The sequence below is a fragment of the Ammospiza caudacuta genome, chromosome 2, assembly GCF_027887145.1.
Source record: "Ammospiza caudacuta isolate bAmmCau1 chromosome 2, bAmmCau1.pri, whole genome shotgun sequence".
NCBI lineage: Eukaryota > Metazoa > Chordata > Aves > Passeriformes > Passerellidae > Ammospiza > Ammospiza caudacuta.
This window is the reverse complement of record NC_080594.1, coordinates 51,696,262-51,715,319: the sequence shown is the minus strand read 5'-3', so window position 1 is coordinate 51,715,319 and position 19,058 is coordinate 51,696,262. Positions and strand designations below refer to the sequence as shown.

Sequence of the window (19,058 nt, the reverse complement as noted above, 5' to 3'; positions counted from 1 at the left end):
ATACTGGCAGACAGATGGACAGACTGGCAGACAGATGAACATAAGGACGGTATGATCTTCCTCAGAACCCAGGCTAAAGATAGCAGTGGGAGCCCCACTTTCCTCTCTTCAGCACATTGTAACTTCTCCTGGAGCCTTCCCGAGTGCTACTAGAATTGCTGTCAACACTTTCAAGTGAATCTTTGGGAGGTACCAGTAAAGCCAAGCCCTTGATGAGATTAAAACCAGCAGAACTTGAGGCTTGCTGCTGCTGAGCTGCAGGACAGCACGGGATGCAGAGAGAAAACACAGCTCTGCTTGATATACAGCAGCAACTCGTAGAGATTTTTCTGCCTGACCCCAGGGGAAAAGTGGGTGCTGTCCCATCCACTCATGTCCTCCTGTTGAGGGTATTTTGGTGTTTCTCCCATGCTGGTCCTGAAGGTGAAACATGTTGACCAGATGTTTTGCACTGATGCTCCTTGCCAACATGTGAGGCACGCAGATTGTATGTCTTTGGCACAAGCAGACCAATCCAGCAGTGCCCTCCCAATGTTTAGAAATGGATCTTCCTAAATTATATTCCTTTAGACAAAGATAGTGCCAAGGGCATAAAGAGAGCATATTTTCATTTATTTCCTTCCTTTTTTTAATCAATAGTTCTTCTTAAAAGCACACGTAGAAGGGAATCGGCGATAACTGACAGACTTGCACTAGCCTGCTCTATGTTGAAAGGGTTTTTTAAATACATGGACTGTTTCAAGAAGTCAGGGCAGCAATCTCTGAACAGAGCAAGTTCATGTCAGCATCTTAAGAGGACTTCTGGGAGTCACATAAGAGCCAGGTTGCCAAACATTTTCTGAAAACTTATTTTCCTTCTCTGCCATCAGCTGGAGCACTGGGAATCCTCTATCTCAGCTACTTTGAGAAGAGAGAAATTCAAGCAGATTCTCCAGGGGAAAGACCAGCCCACTGTGGCTCCAACAGCAATGATCTTGTCAGCTGCTTTGGATTCTCTTTGCCTCCACTGTCTTTTCCTCATCAGTTTCCACCACAAACAAATCTGAGAATTCCTCTTCCATCTCTCAGGATTTCTGCCTTATGCCTTTTTTATTTGCCCAGCAAAGCAGCAGCAGTATGAGACTTACTGCCCAAGCCCCTGGCTTTGAGATGAGCCTGTAACATGGTGCTTCAGCAGAGATGATGGGAGTGAAAAAAAAGGCATAAAAGGCCAAAACTTTGGTGGTAAATGGAGTTTGTGGAGAGATGATGCTAAAGATATTGACCATGCCACCGTCCCAGGAGGGATTTGCCTGTTCTGTCTGATCATGCCAACTCAATTTAGACTTTCTATATGTAACATAGCTGCAAATCCAGGGACTGAAACTCCCTGTTGTGATGCCAGTTGATACAAGATTGCAAAAACTTTTGCTTCTTTTGCAGTAATAGCTGTACAGAGGAACCATGCTGCACAAACTGATCTCAAATAGCCATAGTTTCTCCATAAACAATATGCCAGACTTAGTTTTATACTGGTGGGTTTTGGCTGGCATCCACAATGAAAAACACACTGCACCACTGGAGGGCTCACAAACTATTTAAAGAGATGCTGTCTTATCCTTGTTACTAATTTATAAGCTAAAAGATTTATACAGAGACATGTTGTCTCTTAAATATTCTGTTCTGTTGCAAAGTCAGTCTTGCGTCTTCCTAGACCCTGTGACTTTCTCTGCCACAGTAGAGTAAACGTATCAGTGTGTGCTCTCTAGCACTAAGGCCTCCTGTGTTCACAGCATTTAATTCCCTTGCCTTCCAAAGAGCCATTGCTTGCATGGGAGTTGCCTGTTGGAAATGACCTTTAGTCCATGCTAAAGATGTATTTGTGTAAGTTGGTCAAAACCAAAATGCTGCTGGGGGGAAAGCTGGCCATTTAAATCGTTGGGTTTCAATGCCAATGAATATTCTCTCAGGCAATTTAATACACAAGAAAAGGCATAATCTGTTAGTCACTGCAGTCATACTAATTTAGCATAACTCTATGCACCATCCTCAGTGTGACAAAAGTAATGATCACATCACAATGGGCTGAAGCAGTGAAACTCAAGGTAGTATGCACAATTTTCCATTAAAAAGTAATACCTAATGATAGAAGGACAAAATGCAGTCTGATATTTCCAAAAACTTTTCAAACCTTCGGAGCAGTTGTGGGAGGAATAGTCAGCACTTGTTTTTCAGGTTCAGAAATGCTCTGCCTCTGTGTATAGTAAAGACAGGTGTCCTGGAGTCAGAGAGCAAGAGCTTCATTCTCCTTCACTGTGCATGATAGGTCACAGTTGCTTCCTGGGCAAAGCTGCTGTGAGGTAACACCAATTAGCAGAAAAAGGCTGGTTTTTGGTGTAAAGTCTGGCATGGCAGAAGCAGTTTTTAACCACTCACATTAGCCTTCTGGGCTAAACATTGTGGGACTTCTTTCTGGTCTGAGTTAGTGTTGAAAAAGCAGATGCAGGAATCCTGGTACTGTCCACACTTAAAAAAATTATGTTTAGAACCTGGAAGAAATTCAAAGAGAATGACAAAATATGGACAGGGCCGGGTGCACCCTTTACAATTAGAAATTTGTGGAGGTCAGCCTACTGAATTTAGCAAAACAGGATGATTTTTCCCTAAGGGCTGTAGTTATCTATCTGGTGTTACAGATGCTCTTTAATCTCACAGAAGATCCAAAAAGGTAGTTTATAAAAATTGTAGCTAGAAATATTATGTAGTATGTTAGCAGACAGGTAGTTGGCCACTGAGATAATTTCACAGGGTAGAGGTGCTGTTAGCATTTCTTGTAGTGAATTTACCATAGTGAAGTCTTCTAAAACAGATCAGTCAAAAAGAAATTATTTGCCTCAACAGTTTTTGCTTGAGTGCATGAAAAGTAATAGACTCTCTGTACTGAAGAATGATTTTGGGAAACCAGAAGATCTATTTCATTTAGGGGCTCCACAAGAGTTTGGGGATAGCTATGCTTTCTCCCAGGAGGAGACAAAAGCAGTGCAAATGTTCAGTCAGTGTTTATGTAAAAATGTAAATAACTGGTCCTTATTTATTACTGCCTCACCCTCTTGTGTTTGTTTCTGAACTCCCGTAATCAGGCAGACTTAAAAGAATGTATTAATTGCACAGAACTTATTTTTGGGATTTATAGAGACACCAAACAATTCCAAACAGTGGAATTCTGAAGCCCCACAATTTCCATTCGTCACTGTCCCAGCTCTGCCTGTAACTCCAGCCAAACCATGTTTTACAGAACAAGTAAAATGGCAACAGAAAGAAGCAAAATTAAACTACCAAGTAGTAACTGGAAGCACACCATGCTGATAAAGTCCATGTCCATGCCTCATGTCTCAGCTCCATAACAGAATGACACATCATTTGTTTCTGCATAACTTTCCTCTTATGCTTAGTGCCCAAGGCACTAGACCATGTCTTCCCATCACCCTAAAAGTATAACTCTTATTATTACAGTGGTTTTTATGTTTCTAAGAGCACATTAGGTGTTTTTGATCCCTGGCCTTTCAAGGCCTTATCTTTCAAGTCAAATAACTCTGAGAAAATATTTAATGTGCTGGACCTCTTAAGATGGTGATAGAATATAACAGAACAAAAATGACATATTATTATACAATAGAAATATTAAGTCCAGGAAAACAGTACAAAAGAAGATGAGTAAACATCTTTTTTTGCCACTGCTCTGTCTCACCTGACATGTATGTGGGAAAATCCAAAGAAATCCAACAACTTTAGTGCTAAATTGAGCTACTTTTTCCCCCCAGGGTTATCCAATTGCCTGAGGCGTGTCTCACCTATTCCCTTTGCAGTCTGGCTCTCCTACAGGCTGCTTATCTCCTTGTGTGAAACACATTCTGTCGTGCTTCATGTCTTGTAGCTTACCATTACATCACCAGCGAGAGATAAATCAATCTGAAAGATATGTTCAAAGATTTTTGGTCGTGATGGCTTTGATGATATAAGGCTCACCCAAGGAGCTTGTTTCCTGTTATTCTTCTATCCTTTGCAAAACTGTGTATGGTAACATCTCCTTTAAATAATCTCAGAGGTGCCCATCACTGAATGAATGGAAAGAGTGGATCATGGGACAGCCAATGGTGACTTAGGAAAAAGAGAAGAAAAACTTTAACTGAGTTCTTAAGCCAATGAGAACTAAGCCTCTTCTTTCTTTTGCAGACTGCTAGCACTCTTGTTGTAGCTGAAGCCAAATCGTCAGGAATATACAGCTGTGTGGCATCCAACAAAGTGGGAAAATCTGAAAGAAATGTCAGTTTTATTGTAACAGGTAAGATCTGCTCCTCTACAGAGTCAAACATGTTTCCTGATCCTGGAATTATAACTGTTAGGTTGTTGTGACTTTTTAACATACCACTGTTTCAGAATTGCTGTAACGTGTGAGCTCATACCATGCTTTTGGGTGATGCTGGTAGGTTTCATAGCTGCTGGTCTGGATTTCTAGGGATGCCAAATTGGTGAATGACTCATTCCTCCCTCAAGCACCAAGCATCAAGCATAACAGAAATTACAAATACAGCAATGAGTAATTCCCCATTTTGGTTCATCTCTGCAGTAATTTCATGCATGAAATTTTAGTGTATTTTCACCCACCAGTAAGCCAGTTTCACATATGACATTGAGGTGTCTACAGCCTCATTCTGTTGCCCACCAGGATGTCTCACAACGCAGAGCCTAGAGCAGTGCCAGTGTCTGCAGGCAGCATGATGCCAGACATGTCTGGGGTGCCTCTCACAGATCTCAGGGACAACGGCAACTTATGGGTGGAAAAGTGTCAGGATACAGACTGCAGAGTTTTGTTTCCTTTTCTGAGAAAGACAGCCTGGAATGCCATTTGTGCCACGGCACTGAGAATTCCTGGTGTTATCTTCACGTATGAGTATGCTTTCTGTTATTTTTGCATTATGAGATGTGTTTGGAGTTTCCACAAACAAATGACTTAATGTTTTACTTCAGGAATTTCTGAAAAAAGCCCACAGTGTGGCTTTGGGAATAACTACTGCATTATTCAGCAACACAAAGTCTGCACATGCAATTACAAAGGATTTGCTTTCTGTCAAAAGTTTAGGTTTTTTTATAAAGCAGTAGTTTTATAAACTTAGGCTGTTGGCAATTTTCAGGGTAGATCATTAAAGAAATGTAATTCATTCAAAAAGATGAGAAAAAGCAAAAAGTCTAAAATATTTAGATGCTTTAATTCCCAAATCATAATCTCTGGGGTTTTTATGTCGTCATTCTCTTGCTTATAATTCTGATGAGTGATTTTAGTGAAACTCATTCTATTTCTATTCTGAGGGATATCAAAAGAGAATAGACACACTCTCACTAGATTTGATTAAAAAAAAAAAAAAGACTACTTCAAAAAATGTTCTCCCTCCCAAACTCTGTGTTTTTAAAATGACAAGCTGAATCAGAGAATACCAAGTTGAAAGGGGCCTCAGGATCCTCTGGTCCAGCCTGTCTTGGGAAAACCACAGCATCCTGTCCAGATGGATCTCAAAAGTGTCCAAAGTTGTGGAATCCAACACTTCCCTGAGGAGATTATTCTAATGACTGATTGTCCACATAGTGAAAAATTTCTTCTGGTATCCAGTCAGAATCTCCCCAGGAGTAACTTGTACCCATTACCACTCATATTTTCCATTGTCTCCTGAAATAGGAGTCTCCATCTTCTTTGTAGCCACCCTCTAAATACTGGAACATGTTGATAAAGTCTCCCCTAAGCCTTTCCTCAAGGCTGAACAAACCCAGTTCTCTCAGCCTCTCCTCAAATGTCAGACTTTCCACTCCTTTGAGCATCTTTGTGGCACCTCTCTGGACCCTTTCCAGACTTTCCACATCTGTTTTGTATAGAGGGGACCCAAACTGAATCCAGTATTTTGGATATGGCCTGACAAGTTCTGAGTAGAGTGTAATGACTTCTTTATCTCTGCTGGTGATGCCCTTGCTATTACAGCCCAGCAGCCTGTTGACTTTTTTTTTTACCACAGCAACGCCCTTTTCATTCATGCTGAGGTTGTTGTCCACCACAGGTCCCTTTCCACAGAGCTGGTCCCCAGCTGAGCAGATCTGTTGACCCAGATGAACTGGTTTTGTGCTTCCAGGAGAGTGCCCTTTCCTCTAACTGGTAAAAGAAGCTTGGACACCAATACCTTTCTCTGGCACCTCCAGGATTTTGTAGTCTTCCTTGAATCTGCCCAGATTCCATCTGGCTTCTATCCAGCTTGTGGTATCACTCCTGCCCACACAGAAGAGTAGCAATGAGCAGTAGTCAGTGCTCTTGACAAGTTGTGGCACTGTCTCACCAACATTTCAGGCCTCAGCTACCAGAAGGCAGCATGACTCCATCATGCCAGCAGATGGGCACCCCTGCAAGCACTTGCCATTTCTTTTTTAGGTATCCACTGTTGTGCTTCTCATACAGTTTCACCTGGCAGGCTTCGTTTGTGGGTGTCTACAGCTGTTAAAGCTCCATGTCATAACACACTTTCACATTTAGAAAGTGCCACTTATCTATAAATACAGAAAATTGGTAAGAAACATGAGAAGTATAAAGAGATAAGTGACACACAGGCAGGTTGTTTGTTAAAGTACAGAAACAAGAAAAATGTCTCTGTGTTCTATTAATGGAAGTGACAAGAACATTTGCCACCTTGAAGATGACTCTTGTCCCACTCTCAGTTTTGCTTTCATCCCTATCCTCACATTGTGTATGTTTGGACAGAAAGATGAACACCACATAGTTCTCCATAAATTAACATGCCAATGATAGTTTCATCTTTGTGTGGGTACTTCACATGAAACTTTGAGAAGTCACTGAGAATCATTCACTGAGAATGCTGCTCTTTCAATGTGCAAGGGGCTGAATTTGGCCTTCTTTAACACTTATTCCTCAGTTTTCACAATATAACATGGAAGATCCTGAAACCAAATGAAGCTGTACTTGGATGGACCCCATTCACCATATCCAAATATCCCTTTCAAAGTTTTGATGGTGGTTTCAAGTGTTTTAGCGCAGCGACATGAAGGATGTAGTTTTCCTATTTAGACCTAGCATTCTCAGATCTTAAATAAGGATGGAAGGAAATCCTTCTCCTTGATACTAAAGCTTGCACGAGAACATGCAGAATGTTATGACTTCCCTTTGAAGAATGTTGTATTGGCTGGGGTTCAGAAAGAGGAGTGTCAGCTTTATTATGTCTTGGAATTTCTTAACATCTTGACTGGCGGCAAACATTCCTTATAGTGTAGTGGAGCTGAAATGCATTTGTCCTATGAGCTCCTGGAGCTGAGCACTTCAGTTGTGCGACATGGAAAGTCTTGATCATCCTCTGACCCTCACTTGCATTGACTGAAAGCAGTGCAAACAATACTATTGTTTGGTCCCTACAAAAAACCAGTTGCACTCACCATAATTCTCCTCCATCAGGCTGAGACCAAACTGCTGTGGCTGTGTTTCACATCAAGAAACAAACACATCCAGAATGTGCTGAAAAATGCACTGAGGGAGTAAAAACCTGAGCCTTACATGCTGATGGATGTGAACAGGACATTGCAAAGTATTTCCTTCTGATGAGTCCAAAACCAATACTTCAGGGTTTGTGTGACAGTTTAGGGCTACTTTATCTTATGTTGTTGAGTCTTCTGGTGCCATTTGAAGTCAGCCTGAGCCACACAAAAGTGTCTAAAAGTAAGAGAAGTGTCTAAGCAGGAGGAGATGATTCCTTGTAGGAAAAGGAGCTGCTGCCCTCTGTAAAAGGGACACACCAGAAATGACTCTAAAGAGTAGATGGAGACAAAGATTGCTCTGAACGGGGAGATCCCTTTCCTTGAAGGCAATCTCCCTCAGCCCTTGTCCTTGGGAAGAGAAAATGCACGTGCTGCAGTGCTGTGAAGGGTCTCTTTTTTTTGGACAGAAACCATTAGGAAGGTGGTGGAAGGCAGAAGGTGTCCCAGCAGCATTAGTTTGGACTTGACAAGTTCCACTCCTTCAGGGGAAGGTAAACATAAGGAAATTACTGCCAACAGAGAGAACCTTGGAAGAACAAGCACTTTCTTTAGTTACTGTAAATATCACTATTTCTGGGCTTAAAGTGAAACATGCCTGTCTTTTCCTAGGAAGTCTGAGAGTGGAGTAGATGAATTTATACACTGTGCCTCAGGGTGTATGACACAAAGACCATGGGCTTTGGAGTAGCCTTCCTACAGCTTCTGTCAGATAAAGAGCATTTTGGGTGTACTGTCACTGACTTAGCTCTAAAAACAAAATATTGTTCAAGACCAAAAAGTAGCTGTGAAACTTACATAAAAGCAATGTAGAAAGGTGATTTCTGAAAGCTCTCCTGCTCACTGGTGTGGAAGCAGTCTCTGTAACAACACCTTTACACCAAATTTAATTGTATTAGCACCCTTTCCTCCAGCCTGCCCCTTTCCCTACATTTTGGGCTGTTTTGCTGGCACACAGCAGGCCCATGGGTGTGTTTGCAATTACAGAGGGTGAAACAGGAACAGCTCTGCCTTATCTCCCTGGTTTCCCAATGTCACTAAGCGCATTTTATTTTGAGATTCCTGATGGTGCTTGGCAAAGATAAACAAAATCTTCCATCAGGAAACCTGGGAGCTATTTCCACAGGAAGCTTCAAATCACTAAAGTAAATAAAACCCTTTTACATTATTCCCAGCCACGTTATTTAGCTAGCCTGAGCCTGTAACAATTGATGAGATAGGTGTCATATATTAGGAGGCTCGTAGCCTTTAAACAAATGATTCTTTTGGAATCCTGTGCATTTTGCTGTTGTCCCTAGATTTATTCAGAAAATAGTCTTCACAGAAGGCACACTGAGGAAGAGCTCCAGACCTGACAACATAAAAGTAGTTGTAACTGTTATACTGTTGGCATGCTATCCTTTTAAGCTAAAAATAGTTCACTTGCCCCAGTCCCCAGGGATCTTTAGTTTCATCTTAAGAGTTTTGCTTGGCTCTTCTTAGCTTTTACTGAGTACTGCTGTCTTCAAAAGCAAAAATTGTCTCTATTTCTAACCAATACCCTGGCTTTCACAACACACATCAGAAGAATTTGAAATGTACTGTAAGTAAGATGCAGCACCTTCTTTCTTCCCAGTACTTATCCACATTCAAAATGTTGGCCATCTGATTGTTTTTAAGCGTGTTTGAATTTAACATTTTTAAACAAAATCAAGCATAGGATTCAGTTCATCTAACTTCAATCTTACAATGAGGTACCTAAGCCTAAGCTGATCATGTATAATCTCTTCATAATTAAGCATGAGGGACCAGGATGTCTGGCATTTAACCCATCTTAAAGGGATGGTTTGCACTGCCCTCTGGAGAAGCCTGTGTCACCCCATGGACTGTAAACTTTTGCCCACGTACAGAACACAAAACCTCTATATTCAAGTAAATGTCTGCATTTTGGCAGCTGAGGCTAAATATGATGGATTTCATGTAGGGAGGTGTTTCATCTTAATAGCACTTCCAGTCAATATGTTCTTAATTGAGGTTAGAATCTGGCACCACACACCCTTGCATATCAAACAGGATCCTGATGGTTGTCACTCATAGATGAGTTAATGAAATTTGAAGTTTTTCTTATGGCTTTGCTTGCTAGAGAGAGGAAAGTGGAATCCCAATGGAACAATTTAACACCAAGCTTTAATACCCAGTCTACTAGTGTCTCTGCCTCCACTAGGTTGATCTTTGGCCTGCACACCTGAACCACAGCTGATGACAGGCACGCACTCTGCTCCCACTGCAGGGGCATGATGAGTTCAACCAGCAGAAACGGGACTCTCCCTGGGAGGCATCTACTGTCATTTCAATCCGGGGCTAGCAGGAGCTCATTTACCCTCTGTTTAACTCAGGGATAGACGTGGAAAAGAGGTTGTTATGGGGGACAACTGATGCCAGGCTTCCAACAGGCAGAGAGCATTGAGCAGGTTATGCTCATGGTTCCCCTGGAAGACAAGGTAGCTCAGTTTGCAATGTGGGGATTTAGGGAGTAGCTTTCTGATGGATTGGTCAACCAATGAGAGAGGTTAATGAAAATATATGTGGGATATTATTCACTTGAGAGGTACTTTTTACATATTCCTGCTGAAGTGACATTAAACCTGAAGCAACACTGGTAAGAATGAACTGAATGGAAATCAGCTGTTCATGATCTAAGAAACAAAAAAAGAAGGTATAACTCTCCCTTATGAAAGAATAAGCCATTCTTAGGATTTCAAGTCAAGTTACGGCCAAGTGCCGTAGCAATTAGTAGTGAAAGAACAATTGAAAATGGCCACAGTCGATGTCACTTGACCGAGAAGAAGGAAATGACTTTATCAGAATATTGGCTACAAATAAACCAAGAGAGGTTGCATTCTAGGAGTAAAACTTGGAAGAGCTTTCTCTCAGGAACTTCTACTTTCACTGAGGTCAGTGATGTGAGCACCTGGCTGGAGGGATGAGCCCCAGGTGGGGGCAGCTGGGAGGCAGCTGACACCACCACAGCTCTGCACCACTGCCCACGTGGAGGAAGTTGCAAGTGACATCACAATAAACTGCAAACAGGACATTTTCAAGTAGGACTTTCTACATTGTTGGCTAAATTACTCCTGCCTGAACCATCTGCTATGAAGTGAAAACTTAACCCATGTCTATACTTAGTAAATTGTTGGTGCAATGATACTTGGTTTCTCTCAGGTGAAAATATTTTTCACCTGTGATAATGCCAAGGCACCTGAATAAAATACCTTCATCCTAGTGCTGCCCACACACAGCTGGTCACCCCGGGCAGAGGGTACTGCTTCTGCTCACCTCTTGGGTGGCAGGTGGGCTTTGAATGCAGGAAGGGTAAGCACCTCTGTTCCAAGGGAAATCTCAGGTGTAGATCACAGATGTTGTAATTTCTCAGGACTTGAAGCATATTTAAGAAATAGACGTATTTTATCTGAATGCTTGTGAATAACAAGAAAACAGTATAACCAAACATGATGAAATGCAGTATTTTTATACTGCCCTCTTGAGATTCTTATGCAGTTCACAAGCTGGAGCTGTGATCAGAATATTTCTCCTTTTTCATAGTCCCAGTGTGATGTCTTTAAATAATTCTGCTTTTGGTACCTTGCCCCAGTCTGTCATAACTTGGCATAACATTTATACAAACTCATTACTTCCAAAAGCAACTTCAGTTTACACCAACTGACATCTGAGGCCAAGTGTATCATAGCTCTAAGAAAAATTATGAGAATAGCTGGAGCTGAGTGTATGAAAGGAAAGATTACACACCTGAGCAGGAAGACAATGACATTGATTAGTTCAAAGACTTCCTGATAAAGGGGGAAATATATGCTGTGTTAATTTTGGCTCATTCATTTCATATAAACTAAAAAGTATTCTTGATTTTTGACAGATGTACCAAGTGGATTCCATATTAGTTTGGAAAAACTGCCCATTGAAGGAGAGAATTTGGTATTGTCCTGTTCAGCCAACAAATTCCTGTACAAAGACATTGCTTGGATTTTACCCAGGACAGTCAACAATCAAACGAAAGCAAAGAAGTCTCACAACAGGGAGTACTCCGTCACCCTCACTCTGACCATCAAAAACGTTTCCCTGGCACACTCAGGCACCTATGCCTGCCGAGCAAGGAACATATACACGGGGAAAGAAGTGCTTCAACAGAAAGACGTTACGATCAGAGGTGAGCACTGCAACAAAAAGGCTGTTTACTCTCGGATCCTCAAATATAAAAGCACAAGGAATGATTGTACAACACAAAGCAATGTAAAACATTAAAGGACTCATTAAACAGTAAGAGATGTCTCATATCATCTTGATTTTTGTATCACTGTTTCTACCTTTCAAGCCCTGAGGTGGTGCTCATTTCCCCATGGGTTGGAAATAGGAGGAATAGCAAACAAAACCCTAACGCGTGAGAGCTTCCAGTTGAGTTCAGACGGGTGTTTTCTGCTTTGAAAAGGCACATGGAAGCTGGGGTTTGGAAGATCCCCTGTGCTACATTTTACATGCCGTTATTTTTTCTCTTGCTGTCTCCTACTGAGCAATAAGGAAAACTTTGGATCAATCTTTTCTTCCGCTTTGATATCAGCCTCATCAAAAGTGTCAAAGCTGAATAAACTGATTAACTTTAAAAACTGCTGTTTTCAGTCAACAATGGACATTTAATAAGCTAACTTGAATGTGCGGAATGAGCACAATTCAGTTTGAGATTGACTGGACTACATATTTTTTATTTTAATCTGATCTTGATGGACTTATAAATATTACCTGCTGAGCAAGTTCTAATACTTATTTATTTGAAATTATTTTCTACACTAAAGTACATTAATCTTAAAAAAGTATCTTCTAAAAGAAGTATGCAGGGAAGAAATAAAAATGTTGATATAATGCACAGACCTATCATATCATTTATAATAATGATGATTTTACAACTGACAGCCATGAACCATGTTTCTCCAAATAAATCCAGGTAGACTTCCAGTTGCTGTGTTGGTCAATTTTTAAAGTCAGTTCTGCACTAATGTAAAAAAACTACTGATAAAAGTGTGAGTGTTGCTTCTGGCCTGAAGATTCAGGAGTTTGTAATGTTGTAATTATTTTATTAAATGAGGAGTGTTACACTAACATGACTGACAAGGTTTTAGCCAGCATGGTTAGTTAATACATTTTAAAAATACAAATTCAAAATTGATGCCATTAAAAATATTCATTGCTTTTGGTATGCAAATGACAATTGGATTTTTATGGGGATTAAGAACCAGCAAAACTGCTGAAGGACAATTAAGGGCAACCTGAGAATTCTTTGTGAGCATTTCCCCTTTTCTTCTCCTTTGTCATGATTTTGCTATGAGATGTTTCTGTGTGCTATAAATTCTGTGTAAGGAAAAAGTTACTATTTTTAATACATCTGATAACTTTATTTTTTTACAATTACATAGCTTTAATTATTTTTGGTTACATTTATGATTGATCATTTATATAGCATTTACACAAGCCATAACAAAACAGACCACAATGACCAAAATAGCTGCAGCAAAGGAACAAAGTGGCTGTGCTTTTAAAATAGAGGGTGACAACATGACAGTTTCTTGTGCTTGGGAACTCACCAGACTATTTCCTCCTTTAGGTATCGAGACCGTGTCCCACGGCTAAACTTGCCTTTCACGTGGGAATTGCTTTTGTCAAGTGTGAAAGGGTAAACAATAGCATTTCCCCATAATGCCAGTTTCATGGAGCCTAAAATGCTTAGAAAACAATTGGTAACCTGGAAGTTGTCAGAGTAAAGAAAAGAATAATCATTTATATCTTGAAATGTCACCTATAGCCTGCTTGTATACAGTAACTCTTTTGTTCATTATTAGCGTGATGGCTTCCAGAAACAATGTGTTCTTGCAAAGGGATCAGGCTCTCTTTTTTTTCCTAAATCATGCCTAAAATGCAAGTGAAGTCGTTGGCGACTGCTTAAAAATGGAGCAAGCTCACTCTTTAGCATTTGCAATTCTTCAGAAGAACTACAATACAGAATCCCCTTTTTTCCTAGGGTATTTTGTGGGAAGACATTTGATGGCGAGGTGGGCGGTGATGACAGGACATTACAAATTTTCCATGGCCTTGGGAGCCAAAGCACCATGATTTGTGCAGCCAGTTGCCAGACAATATGAGTTTGGGTCAAAAAAAAAAAAAAAGAGATGTGGCAATTAGACTGCTTTTCTGTGAAGTTGTTGCGCATTGCAATGATGTATGTCCCTGCTGAGTGGAGGACCCGCCAGCGTGGGCTCGACCAGCACTCAGAGGCCACGCTGTGCAAGGGTGTCCTGACATCCCAGTGTGGCTGTCCATGTTGGAGGGCACAGAGAAAGCTCACTGGGAACCTTGGAGGAAAGCAGTTCTTGGTGGCAGGGTAAAAACTACTGATGTCGCTTTGGATGTCCTTGGATGACTGGAGAATCTCAAGGGTTTGAGGAGTTTCTCTGCCTTCTGTTGTGTAATGTTATTTAGGGAGAAAGGTGTGAATTATATTTCTTCTTCTTTTTTTTTTAAGTGTTTAAAATAAAGCTTGTATTTATATTTTTGTACTGATTAATAAAAAATAAGTGAACAGACAACATAATCCTAACAAAGGGCAAAAATGGATGGAATGCAAATGTAAACCTGAAAATTAACAAATGGTAATTTCTCCCCTTTGTTTGCTTTTAAAAATGCAAATTTTCCCTCCCCACCACCCCTGGTCAGAAAAGTACTCTGATGCCAGTGCCCTCTTCTCCCCTCTGTGATCCCCCTGTCACTCCCCTGGGCCAAATTCTGCCTACAATGAAGTTCCTCAGGGTTACTGAGAGCAGAGATTGGCCAGCAAGGCAGCATTCATGGGCAAGCAGGAAGGCTGGGTCAGGTCTGGGGGGCTGCCCTGGGAGCTGAGCCCCACACTCTGCTGGGGGCCAGGCTTGCCCCTCGGCTTTGGAGTGAGCAGAGTAGGACATTGGAAACTGTCCCCCTTGGCTCCACTGCAAAAATGAACGGGAGAAAACAGGTGGCTTGCAAAAGAGAATAATCCTCAGGTTGACCAAGTCCTTGAAAAATCAGCTGATTGTAGCAGAGAAATTATTGAAAGTATGTGAATGATGACTTAAGTTTTAAGCAAAAAAAGTTTTTCTTAATATGAAATCCCATCTTTAGTGTATGGCTATAAACAAATTAAAATTAATCACAACTCACAGAACGTGTGATTTGCCTTTGTTGTGTCATCTTGTCCACCTTCATTTTGGATGTCTGGGCTGGGGTGTCTGTCAGGAATTGCTGATAAATATCGAGCTCTTCTCAGCACGTGTATGTGGACATGCCTCAGACTGTGCCTGTTCATAGGGTTGTGAAAAATGAGAACTAAATAAAAACTGAGATGAGGTATCAAGGAGAAGAGGGCAGTCTTCTTGGCTGCAAGGCAAATAGAGTTGACGATGTCATTGTGTAGGTATGTGATGAAGAATTTACAGTGCCTCTCATAAGCAATGCTGTTTGGGAAGACAGAACAAATTGTCTACCAGGCTGTAAAGAACAAATTTCATTGCCTGTGAAAATTACTGGTTTGCACCTCAGAAGTGCCCAAAAGCCATAGTCATTGCACAGTCATGACTATGTTGGAATTAATTTTAAGGGGCAAGGACATTGCAAAAATATCCCACTTTAAAGGTATTTTTAGCGCTGTGGGGATCATGCACACTGAAAAATCTGGTGGTACATAGGGGTTTAACATTTCTGGAGAGTTTTTATTTATGTCTGGTAACAGAATAATTATGAAGATGACTAGAATAATTATGTGTGATGACTAGTTTTTCTGTAAGGAAAAAGAATAATCTTCCAAACACAGAATATCAGAAATTCAGCTGATACTGAACTTGGTGTATTGGCACCTATTGCAGCTTGAAAGAAAATCTTTGCAAATAGTTGGTTTCTGCTCTTTTTTGGTTCCGTTTTGTATTTGGAATCTGTGTATTACCATGTTAGCAATTGTTGATCCTGGCAGCGTCCTTGAAGGGAAAGATTGCAAATAATTGGGGAATTTGAGGGAATCTGCAGAGCATTTCCATCTGTGATGTTGCTCAGGAGCTCCCCGAATTCTCCATGACTGCTTTAAATGGACCAAAATACCAAAAATAATTATGTGAGAGTTGCAAATGTGAATGAAAGATGTTGCCATATAACATGCATAAACGTTGTAAATACCTTGACCTTTGTTAGAACAGCCTTCAGCACTGTATGAAATGAGGAAAGGAGTGGCAAAGGGTTGAAATGATCATGAGATTGTTTTGTTTCTTTCAGAGATGACTTTAACATGATGTTTGTAGTGTGTTTTTGAAATGCTGTGGTGTGGTTTAGCCCAGCCTGGTTATGTTCAGCCAAATATATGAAACACAGAAGTGGAATAATTTATGAAAACTTTACAATGCTTATGTGCTCATGGTGGTTTTGGATTATGTGAGTTTACTGAATATGATTTGTAACTGTACTCATTAAAGTAAGTAAATTATCAAAGTCACATTCATGGCTATCATGGTATACGGAGCAGCAAAGTGCTACAAGCAGCACAGGGCTGTTCTGATGATTCTTCAAATCTTTGGTGTCACAGTTTGTTTCTTTTGATGGTGAAAAACTGAGCTTTCATAGAAAGTCGTTGCTTTTGATATAAACAAATGTGGTTGGTCATGGAACTGAGAAAATCTTTTGAGCACTGTCATCATTGGGTGTTCACTGGTCACCATAGTATGCCATTGCTGAGTAATGTGAGTTCCCTGCACACACCAAACCCTCCCGAGCTAAGTGAAACACTAAATAAAATCAGTAAAAAATGAGCTTGGTAGAAGAGCTGTAGCAATCTCTAACACCAGTAAAATGAGTGTAGGGGAGATAATTAAATCTCCACCATGACAAGAATGTAAAACAAAGGTGTTGTTTTGTCTTATAGCTCAAGAGGCACCAGCCCTGCTGCGGCAGCTTTCGGATCAGACAGTGAACGCCAGTAACTCTGCCATGTTGGAGTGCCAGGCTCGTGGTATTCCTGAGCCCCAGATATCCTGGTTTAAAAACCATGAGGAAATACAGCAAGAACCAGGTGAGAGCTTTGTGTACTCACCTACCTCTTACAGCAGGCTCTTTATTTATCCTTCTGCCTTAGGTAGCCATTTGCAGAGCCATTGGCATCAGTACTTAAATGGAAGGAAGGCAGTCAGACAGCAATCCAGGTGCTCCAGGTTATTCTGTGTCACTCCAGAACATGAGCCAAGCTGGAGATCTAGACACAACTGGCCTTTATGGAATTGGTGAAGCATTTTTCATCTTAAAAGAGCCATCTCCAGAGAAACATATTTACCTCCATTTGTTATAGAGGGAGCCCAAGGAACAGGGTCTTGGCCAACAGATATGGAAGTACCAGCAGGGGTCTGTGGTCAGGCACTCAAAGTCTGTTCATGAGTCAAAATCTATCCAGGAGACTAAATCCATGTCTGGGGTATCCAAAATCCAAATGCATTTATGGTGGCAGGGGAATCCAGGTCTCATGCAACAGAGAGGAACAGCTTCCTGGATGGCATGTTGCAACAACAGGAAAACTTTGGGAGCTCTTTACTGATGTTTCTGGAGTGTGGCTTCAAAGATCAGCTGAGGCTAAATGTGCAGCTGCTGGCACCATAGTCATGGATGTGTTCCTTGGATATTTCAGATGGAAATGAATGACAGAGGAAAGGCAAAACCTTTCTCATGGGAATTCATGCACATTTGGTTCAGAAGCACACACTGAGATAGTGTTAAAACGCTCAGCAAAAATATTCAAGGAGGTCTGGTGCAGAGGAACTTGAATTCAAAGTGTAATCTTCTACAGAACATTTTAGAAAGTTTGTAGTTATGGTCATGTCCTGAATTATTAGGAATTACAGTAGCGTGAATAAAAACAACTGGAAAAAATTTTGAGGGTTTCTCCAACTGAGTTATAAGCCCATGCAGACTTCCAGCCCAAGCACTAAACTTAATCTAGAGACAGATTCCATGAAGCTTTACAGTGATGACATTGCTGTAGTGTGCATTAATAACACTATCTTCCAAAATTAATGTTATGTGTCTAACTTGGTGTAATGCAACAAATACAATTGGGAGACAGGGAGATGTTTCCAGAGGGTAGGTCAGAGCACTTCAGTTAGGTGCCTGAAATAGATGGTGGGAATTTTGATGGGACTGTGGTTCTGATGGAGCCAAACACAAGTGTGTACTTGATTGCATGTTTCCTGGCTAGAAGGTGCCCTAGAAGCAGTCCTGAGACCAAATCTGCTCCCTGCCTCTTCCTTGCTTCTTGGAGTATTGTCCAGGCTGCCTTCTGGGTTGACCTATCTGGAATAAACAAGATGTTTAAAACTTCAGGTAATTCCCTCATGGGAATTCTCTTTGCACTATCCAGAGCCCCTTTGTGAAGGAGCCCATCGTTCCACACCACATGGGCAGGTGAGATGTGGAGCAAGTCTGCTGCCCATAGGGACAGGGCTCTAAGCCTGAGCTGCTTCTGGGGCAGACCTGGGTCTGTAAGCGCAGTAATCAGATTATCCTTTTTCCAAAAGCTGCAGACATGCTAAAGTGCTTACCTGGATGAAAGCATAGGCACAGTGCTATCAACACAAACAGTACCAAGTACTTCCAAGATCATTCCCTTAGGCTGAGCTTTTTGACTCACACAATTGCTTTGTAAACACTGATTTCCAAGAGGCTCACAGGCATCCAAGTGCACTTGGCTTTCCTGCAGACAACATTGTGCCGTGCAGTCTGTGGCTCAGATTTCTTCTAAGAAGATCTTGAAGCAGATGCTGTTACACAAGGGCCAGGTTTTGTTTATATCCTGGCTCCCTCTCATTGCAAAATATTTCATTTCACAGGAATAATTTTAGGGCCTGGAAGCCGAATGCTGTTTATTGAAAGAGTAAAAGAGGAGGATGAAGGACTTTACCAGTGTATAGCCACCAACTTGAAAGGGTCCGTGGAGAGTGCGGCGTATGTCACGGTACAAGGTAAAGCACCACACTAAATGGGAAGAGCAAGCCTTCCAGAATGATGTTCTTAGGCTGGAAGGGCAGGGGTATGACCTGGGACTCCTCTGGTGATCTCTGAAGCAATTTGAAGGAAGTCCTAGCAAGGGAAGCATACCAGGTTGGAAAGGAAGCCCAGCAGGAAATGCTAACTCAGAGTGTGTTTACACTGACCTAAAAAGAAGAATTGCTTCAACCCAACAAAGATCAGGTCAGGGTAGAAGACAAATGTAAATTTAGTATCAGCAAAACAAACAAAAACCAGGGTAAGTAACACTCTCCTACCCACATATTTTCCCATTTCAGATTAATCCCATAGAAATTAGAGGCCTGGGATGTTCTGATTTGTTTATTTTTCAGTGTAAAGTGAATTGCCAAATCAGACTGGAAGATTTTAGCCTAGCAATAGCTACATATGCAAAG

General features: G+C 41.2%; 1 protein-coding gene across 1 annotated transcript in view; it reads left to right on the top strand.

Annotated features, from left to right (window-relative positions):
• The window catches only part of FLT1 (fms related receptor tyrosine kinase 1), a 107,556-nt gene that overhangs the window by 55,452 nt on the left and 33,046 nt on the right, over nt 1-19,058 (top strand). The window contains exons 12-15 of the mRNA XM_058824828.1: nt 4,213-4,321; nt 11,468-11,758; nt 16,535-16,681; nt 18,486-18,617. Coding sequence (XP_058680811.1) covers nt 4,213-4,321; nt 11,468-11,758; nt 16,535-16,681; nt 18,486-18,617 — 679 coding nt within the window. The remainder of the gene's footprint in view (nt 1-4,212; nt 4,322-11,467; nt 11,759-16,534; nt 16,682-18,485; nt 18,618-19,058) is intronic.